Below are 9,741 nucleotides of genomic sequence, written 5' to 3'. Positions count from 1 at the left end.
TGAAAAGCAAGTTCATATGTTATAATGAATTGCATTGAAAGTTAAGAGCAGCTTCTCATTATATGTTGCATGGAATCATCGATCTGAATTTGAAGTACAAAGAAAAGAATATATGACATACTCTTCTAAGATGGTTCATGCAACCTGTCAAACCAAAGAGCATTAACATGTACAACTGACCAGGACCTATTTGTCTGCCGACCATGACATGGCAAAAATGACCAGCACCAACCCCCACTTCTCAGGGCCCACTCAAAAAATAAAAACCCCCTCAAAAAATAAAGAGGAAAAAAAAAAAAAAAAGAGAGAGATTAAAAATAATAGACTAGCTTTCTTCTGTTCCAAGCCTCTTATGAGCTAGCTCAGACTCATTACTACAGCTACCAACTCCAGTATGCACCATCACTTGATCATCCATAGACCGTTTCTCATGATCCTGAAGGAATAGAAGTTATTGTTTTCATTAATACTAGCTTGTAACTCCATGTATATGCATGGATATACTTAAAGATATACGATAAGATGCATAATATAATTTCTATATATATAATTTAAATATTATTGATAGTCATTTTTATATTTTGTTAATTCTTTAAAAAAATTTGTAAGGATATTATTAGATATAAAATGTAAATTGTCCATTTTTTTTTTAATTATTGTGAAAAACTTTTTTTTTTTTACTATTCATTTATTCTAGACTCTTTAGTTTTTGTACTTAATAACTTACTTGGATGAATATTTAATATATGGTTCCACATTTTATTCTAAAATTAAGAAATAAATCTCTTTAAGAATAAATAATTTAGGACACATAACGCAAAATTGGAACTCTAATTTGAAATTCTAATTTGAGTTTCTCTCAGCTTCACCTATTATTATTTATATAAATTTGTTCACAAACAGAACTCATCATATGATATTAGGAAAAAGAAAAGAAATAAGAAATCATCATCCAGGCTCAATGGTACACAATAAAAATGATATGTTGCCAATGAGCTCTAACTCAAATAGCACCTCCTCCCATATTAGAATGGGTGAAGGGTACGTTTGTGGATTCAAAATTCACTAGGTGTGTGTGTAAACTTAACCAATTGAAAAGAAAATTAAATAAATAAATAATAATTTTTTTAAAAAAGTATGTCACCTACCAATGTCATTTTGGAAAAATGAGCATCAATACAACAAATATCCCCATATGGATTTTTCAAAGCAGTGGTGGTAGCAATAATAGAGTTGAAGAATAAAACAAACCTTTGAATTGGATGCTATACTAATCGGTTCACTATTTGAACGTTTCCCAACATTAACTTGTACTGAAATGCTGGCCTGTGACAAATCGACCCCAGAAGATTGCAGCGCTCCGGTCAGAGAATTCAGTATCCTGCTCAACACCAAATCCCACTCAGCAACAGCAGACACAATACCATTTCCACGCATACATAATTATGCATCCTAGCCAAAGATTGACATGACAATAGAAAGTCCCAGAAATAAAGGGGGTGACAAAGTTTCAGAAGTACAGGAAATTAAAAACAATACCTTGCTGAAAATAACAATGGGCTATCCTGTTAGTACATGCACTTGCATCATCAAAGGCGAGTACCACAGAGTGTCATTACAAATACAAAGTTCCAGAAATTACAGAGATTACTAGAATTTTCAAGAATAACCCAGCCTGTCCTCTAGGTGTAAGCCCTAACATCAAAGCCATACTGTAATTATGTTAAACAAACCTCTGAAGGATCTTTCAGGAGCAAAAGAAACCTGAAATTCAATAAATCTCATTGACCAGGTTATCACCAATAATTTATTAACATAAAATTCTCTAATGGAAACCCTTCTTGTAAAAGCTGCTACTCAGATAAGCGCAGGTTTCCATTCCAAATTTCCCACTAGATGGGTTTCGAACCTTTGACACATACTTGCCACATATAAGCAAGCAAACTTACTAGACATGTGGGACTTAGATGCACAAGAATTGAATAAGGACATACTTTTACACAACACATGTATTGCAGATTACAACCCAACACACAAGCATCAAATAAAACTGGCTGATATATGTAAATCTATACAAAGCCAATGAATGCGGAAAACAGCTATATTTGGCAATCAGTGCAATGTCATTATATATATAAATATATATATATATATATATATATTTATATATATTTAAAGGTGGGGGACAAAAATGCAGATGCTCACCCTTGAGAGTAGGCACTTGAGATGCTATCTGATCCACTATCAACAGCCAGCTCCTCCCGTACATTCAGCAAATTATTTGGAACAGCACACTCGGTTGCATATGGTCTAGCATGCCACCACTGGGGTTGGGGCTGGGAAGGCAGGTTTTCAGCATCAGAAATGGATTCCTGCAAAGACTCTGTAGGCATACCACCCCTACAAGCAAGATCAAACATGTTTGGCTTCGTTTGAACATTCAAAGGAACAGGTGGAGTAGTTGACCCAGTGAGATGATCCAGTACTTTGTAAACCACCTCCGTGGCCAATTCAGATTCCGTTGAGTTCTGTGCATTTGAGAGAATAGCTGGGGGGTCAACATTATTCTCAAGGCCAAAACCATTCCTTATAACTTGGGAATGATCCATAAAACTCTCTGCAGGCCCACGATGATTTCTCTGTTACAAGCAAAAGTAAGAAACCATTAACATGTTTCTTTTGAACAGACTATGGGAATCAACAAGCTTCAAAATTCATATAATTTTTGACACTTTGCATTTTATGACTTCAATTGCGGAGAAATCAATGCTTTTATTGTTTTTCATCTTGGGCACAATCTACCAATTCTCCATTCACACAGAAATCATCAATCAAAGGAACACCATTTTTCCTCAAAAAGTAAAGCATGCACATTAGCTCTCAAGAAACAATCATTGTGCACAATCCATAAAAGACATACACCTCTACATTTAAATGAACATGTGTTACACACCAGCAACAAGAACGTGCATATGCACCTGGAAAGCACGGGTGCACCGATTGGGTCAGCGCACCCGAGTCCGATACGCACGGACGCGGCTGCATGTGCGCCCGTGACTTTTTTTTTTTCCTGATTCGGTCTGAAACGGGCCGAAACAGGCCCCAAATCGGTCCAATATGTTTAAAAATTTTATAAAAAAAAAAAAACTTAAAAAATTTTGTCAAAACACACCGTTTTGACATCCTAGTTTAAAGAAAAAACCCTATACTCATTTCAAACTCTCTCTCTCTCTCTAACCCTACTATTGCTCTTAAATTGGTATATGTTTACCATTATATGAAAAAATATGCTTAGCAATATATAGAAAATATAAATAAAAATATATTTAATAATTTATCACTAAACATATCCCGCCGCGCTCACACTCAAAAATTGCCGAGTCGCCACACCACACCCACACTGAATCCGCAACCATGCTTCCTAGATATGCACATGCAAATTTACATGTAAAGAAAATGCATGAATCCCCACAGCACCAAGATCTTGAACTTCAATTTGGTTTCCTACATAATTACCAGGACCACATCCTCAATTTTCCAGAAAGAAAGCCAATTTGTATTACAAAAACTTAGAAAATACTGTAACATGTGGACACCTGCACTGAACCTTTGGGACCACATGAACCAAGAACTGTGTGTGTCTTTTAAGATAAAGAAAATAGATGTTGGTATAACAGTTCAGAAACGAAGTTATCAACAAAGCTATGTAGGTTAATTTGCGTAGGTGACTAAATCTAAACTTCAGCTTTACACACTTCATATAACAATAGCATATAGCCAATAACCATTTTAACAAGAAAAATGAATTAGAAAACAAATATATGCATTTTGGAAAACTTAGATATAAGTTGAAGTTTGCATGCAACTGCAGAAACTTGGTTCTGGTTGAAATTTATCACATAAGAAATCAAAAAAAATCTCTTAGATACAAAACCTGAAGCCCATCTTTCAGTCACAACAAACAATCCTCACTTACACAGGCTCTGCTACACAAGCACTCATCAGCTGCAGGTTTGTGTCTAGAGCTAGGATCCATCTGCATTCCAAATGCTTCAGTGCAAGGACAGAGCTAATTTTCAAAATTTTCCAATTTTCTTATTCATACCCTAGTATGAAACAAAACATCTGTCTAGTGGCCTCTCTGCTCATTTTCATATAAAAAAAGAACATACAACTTACGTTTCTGTTGTGACTTCTAGCAAAGGACCATGTCCTCGGTCATTTGTTGAAATACCTGATTGGCACAGGCCAAACAAGCAACATCTTCAACATGAATCTGATACACCATCCATGTTCTGCATTGTTCAATGCAGGTACTTTACACATTCATAGGAGCCCAAACACACAAACTCTAAAATGAATACAAGCGTTGAGTGCCATGCAAAAAAGCAACAAGGAGTCCAACACTATAAATTAAAACTACATGCCATTGTGCAAAAACAGAGACAAACATATCCAGCATCAGTATTTTACCCATGGTATCAATTTTTTTGGCTCCGGATTCCACCCCCGGTAATCTCCTTCATACGTATTTAACTTCTCCTGTAAAAATTGTACGTACTCTATAACCTGCATATAAATATGAGAATTTTTCAATTTCTAGGAAGTACAGATACAGAAATAGGGTATACTATGCATATGATACGATATGGACATGGTGATACAAAAACAACTAGTTGCTAACCCGCGCATTCACTATTAAATTTTTATATATCATAAATATTTAATCAATAAGTACTAATAAAACAAAAGTCAAATTAGAGAATTTATGTAAAAGAATATAGCTAATTTAATTCAAATTTGTTTAGAGAATATCAAACTTAATTTAATGAGAATTTGCTTAGTGTCAGTTATCTTATCCAAAAAAAATTGTGAAACCTAATTAGTTTAAACTAACATAGTAATGTAGTTCAGCACTGTTTATTTGTAATTCTAAAAACCAAATTAATTAGTTTAATCATTGTAATAAATACATATATCCATATATATATATATATGTATATACATATATATATTACAGTGGTGACATTGAAAAAAGTGGGCTTTCAAAAGCTTATGACAACATTAGAAGAAGTCAACAAAAAGTCAAAAGCTTTCATTTATAGATACTTTAATTGATTAAATATATAAATAAATCTTAAATATATATATTATGTTATTTTTTTAGTTTAAAGATAAATAGCAAATGATAAAGATCTAAAATATGTCTAAATAATAAAAAGTATAAACTAATTAACAAATAATTATTTTTGTCAAAGGGGCGAATGAGAAAAAGGGAGAGAAAAACCAAATTAAAGAAGCACCTGATACTTACCTAATACAGAAATGGCTGATAATTTAAAGTTTGTGTGCTTCCAAGGTCAATTTTGAGCCATAGGAACTAATTTCCAAAATAAAATTATAAAATCAAAACATGACCAATTGGAATACCTCCAACAAGAATGAAGCCTTATCTCTTTTTTGATCATTTTGCGGTATGAGATTCCTCAAAATCTGAAACCTGCCTCAAAAAAAATGAGCAAAGAAATACTGTCAGGGTCATAAATTAGAAGGAAATATTCCATGTAAAAAAATATCACAGGAGGAAAATTGCATTGAAAATCAATATTCATGTATCAACGACCCTATCACGTCATGTGAATATGAACAAGAAAGGGAAAAATAAAAGAGGGATTGCAAGCAAAATGATGCTAAATTTAAAAATTGAAGCACAACACTCTGATATCAAATAAACACAAAGTATTCAATTTGGTGTCTTCACTGACTAGTGAAAAGATTCAAATTTAGGCTGCCACTAAGAAATCAAACAGAAAATAACTTGCATAGAAAATTACAGAAAACTCCCTTTAATCTTAGATTATTTTCACTTGACCATCCTGAAAATTCTTTTGCTACAATAAACACCCAAAAGTCAGTGGAACTTTGTCCTCCACACCCCCCCCCCCCCCCCCAAAACGCCAAAAAGAATATTCAGTAACTAACATAATTTTTTTTTTGGATGACATGGAACCTCACTAAGGCAGGGCCCTTTAGACTCTCCCCTGGGGAATTAGCATAAAAATATTAAAGAACACACATGTCATAAACATTTTCAAGAAGCAATTCATATCATAAAACAGGCACCTCTTGTACTTGTTTATCTTTTTATTCCTTTTTCATTATTTTGCAACTTTGATGGACACTTGTACTTTTTCTGCTCTCCCACAAGCTTAAATTTCCTCTGCAGTATGTGAAGAATCAGCTTTCAACATACAATTATTGATGACAACAATTTCCTTAGACTAAAAATATAAGCAAGATAACTATGAAAAGTAGTAGTTATTCATTCATTCATGTGAGAATGCAAATATATTCCATAAAATCCCTTGAATTATGGCTCAAATGGCACATCCTCCCCTTGTAGGAACGAGGTGGGGAGTGATTTTATGGGTTCAAAACCTGCTATATGCATGTGCAACTTACTAATTACAAATTAAAAAATCCATTAAATCCTTGGCCTATAGAAGGGTAAAAGTGCCAGTTTAGAACTTTTAGGGGTCCTTTGAATCAGAGCCACATTAACTAAATAAAAGAAGAAAATATTATTGAAAAAGGAATAGCAGGAAAAATACACAAGGTTCACAATAGTGAACAAAGTGTAAAAAGAAACAAAAAAAACAAACAGTCATTAAACTATTCTAAGAGACAAAAGAAAATCCATAAGAGCGGAACAATCCGAGAGACCCCGAGACCGAGACCAATCAAAGAGGGACAGTTGGCATAAATCTAAAAACTGAAACAGAGATTTCCCAATATCCTCAAAAGAACGCCAATTACGTTCAATCCAAATAGTCCACATTAGACAGCCTAGAACTAAATTCCAAATATCAGAATTATATTTCCCAAGCCAATGATACCAACAAAATAATAAATATGCAACTAAACCTGGCATGACCCAATCAATCCCAAACAATTGAACATATACATCCACAAAGAATGAGCTACCGGACAGAAAATCAGCAGGTGATCCAAAGATTCCTCATTACAACAGTGCATACAACAACGATTTGCCAAAGGGCGACCACGAAGCATAAGGTTATCCAAAGTTAGAATCTGGCCATGAACTATTATCCACACAAAGAAAGCCACCCTTTTAGGAACCTTAAATTTCCAAATGCCCTTCCAAGGGAAAGTAGAATGAGTTACATTTCAAATCTTCTGGTAAAAAGACCGAATGTCAAACTTCCCACGTCCATTTAGACGCCAACAAAGACTGTCACAACCTCCACCCCTTGGAATCCGAGTTTGGATGAAGTGAAGAAAGAAGAAAAAAGCCACTAACTCCCAATCATTGAATTCCCTATAAAATCTTAAATTCCATACTCTATCATTTTCACCCACTAGAGGACTTAACACTTCAGAAATACAAGCTTCCTTATTAGCTGAACACACAAATAACTGAGGATAAAGAGTCTTCTTTTCCTTTTTATTAGTAAGTTACACATTCATCCGGTGTTGAATCAATGACCTCACTAATACTATCCATCCCATCAAAGTTTCAGTTGAGTTATAGCTCGTTCTTGAAGAACCAATGGAGTTAATAGGCAATTATTATTATTATTATTATGGCCCATGGGAGTTGAATTATAACATAAGTTTCATTTGGATGAGCTTATTTTTACCTCAAATTTGAGACAATGTAGAACTTGTTAAAATATCCATTTTTTTAAGGTATAACTGTACTTTTACACAATATATAAAATAGTCAAAATAAGTTCATCCAAATGCACACTAATTGTGACCTAAATTGCCAACAAGGCTAAATCTTGTTACACACTCCCTATTGCATACTCCCATGAAATCGAGTTTTGAAAACAAAATTTCAATTACAATTGTGAAATGGTGAAATAGTGTTTTCAAAACATGATTTCACAATTTTAACTAAAAAATCATTATTTTCAAAACTCAATTTCAGCTGATGAGGCAGTTTGTGTCCAGTAAACACATTGTGTAACTATCACCATTCTTCCAACAATACTATGGACACACCCAATTTCACAACTTGCTGAAGTGGTCGAAAAGAAGTGGTAGGATAAAGTATCCACCACCCACCTAGGAAGCACAAACACAGACATGGATACGAACAGGTACGACACAGCAATCTTTGAAAAATTATAACATGAAACGGCCAGAATGACACCAGTATGACAAGGTTAAACACTTGTAAGACACGTTAAATGAAGTATCCGTGCTTCCTAGCCACCCACTCTAGCATACTTTAGCATGTGAAATTGGGTGTGTCCTAGATTTATTCATTTCTAGTATGCTTTCTACAATTGTCCAAGGAGGAAAGGGGTTTTTTTTTAAATGGGTGTTTTGATTTTGGTTAGAAAACTACAGTTACATAATAGAAAGGAATAATTCATAAATTGAGTAAGCAAGTGAATTGAGAAGCAAATAAAAAAAAGAAAGAAAGAAGGAAGGAAGGGAAGGGCATGCCTCTCGTTAATCTTGCTTCTCCTTCGCTGCTCAGTCTGGGAGTGCTTGGAACGATGGGCAGTGCTCCTCTGATTCTGGGTGGTGCCGCTGCTCTTCCCACCTACCCCGACTCTAGACCTAGGTGTAGTCCTATTTAGGAGCGAAGAGGAGCTATTGCTGTTACTGTTGCTGTTGTTGTTTCTGCCTCCACCATCAACATCACCATCACCATCGTCTTCCTCATCCTCTTCTTCTTCTCCTTCATCATCATCTTCGAATTCCTCTTCATGGTGCTCGTATTGGTGAATCTTTGCTGACTTCACCATCTCTCTTAACGAACGTATGAATATGATTGAAGATTGATTGAATGTACACTTGGCGCTGTTTCTTTGTCTCCCTGTCTATCTGTCTCTCAAGCCAAGCCCTAAAACTATAACTATAACAATAACAAACAGAATATTACTATTAACAAATAACATTTTCAATCTGCTTCTTTCTTTCCTATTTGGATTTGCTCTGTTTTTTTTATTTTTTTTTATTTTTTTATTTTTTTATAATGTTGTTGTCCTTTTGTTTTTGTATTCGGCAGTGGTCGGGTACTAATGTGCGCCACCTACCACATTTAGTGGACCCTATTGTTTTAAGGTTTCAAATTTACAAACCAACGGACTAAAAATGTTTCGTTTCAGAATGGGCTGACTTAACAGGGTCCCATACTTCTGGCTGCTTCGAACTTGGGCTGTACTGTTTCTCAGCCCATCTTTGACATGTGACACAACTTGCTCCCGTGACAAGCCTTTAGCGGTAAAGTTGCGATACAAGCGAATTGTGATAAAAATTGTGATTTTAACATTGCTCCTCTTTTCTTTTCTTTTCTTTTTTCTTCTAAAAAACATGCAAGTATGTTTTTCTAATGTAGCTAATAATAATTATTTTCTTTTATTTTTATTTTTTTAAAATACTGTAGTTATCTAATGCATTATCCTCTATACCGTTATGAGATTCATGTGAACACGTATATTTCAAGCTAATAATTATCTCATGCATTTAATATATATGGCCTTATAACTGATGGGATCCACACATTATAAAAAAGATGATACCTATACTTAATATATAAAATATATTTTCCCTTCAAGCAATACTACAATTTTTTTTTTTCAATTTTGCAGTTCCGTAATATTATCTAGTTCTTTTCATGGTTAAATTTGTGCTAGAATCCCCTCCTCCGCTTATTGCAAGTTAAAAAAAAATGAAACAAACACATAAAACTATGTAGACAAC

General features: G+C 34.3%; 1 protein-coding gene across 1 annotated transcript; it reads right to left on the bottom strand.

Annotated features, from left to right (window-relative positions):
• LOC126714369 (transcription factor BIM2-like) lies at nt 1-8,992 on the bottom strand. The gene is made up of 6 exons (XM_050414495.1): nt 8,479-8,992; nt 5,431-5,500; nt 4,474-4,569; nt 2,206-2,639; nt 1,252-1,381; nt 1-436 (listed from the first exon to the last, which is right to left on the bottom strand). The coding sequence occupies exons 1-6, from the start codon at nt 8,781-8,783 to the stop codon at nt 326-328; spliced, it is 1,146 nt and encodes a 381-aa protein (XP_050270452.1). The 5' UTR covers nt 8,784-8,992; the 3' UTR covers nt 1-325.
• Nucleotides 8,993-9,741: the final 749 nt, after the last annotated feature.

The sequence above is a fragment of the Quercus robur genome, chromosome 2 (assembly GCF_932294415.1).
Source record: "Quercus robur chromosome 2, dhQueRobu3.1, whole genome shotgun sequence".
NCBI classification, from domain to species: Eukaryota; Viridiplantae; Streptophyta; class Magnoliopsida; order Fagales; family Fagaceae; genus Quercus; species Quercus robur.
Note: the sequence above shows the minus strand (reverse complement) of the source record. Positions and strands in the feature narration are given on the sequence as shown.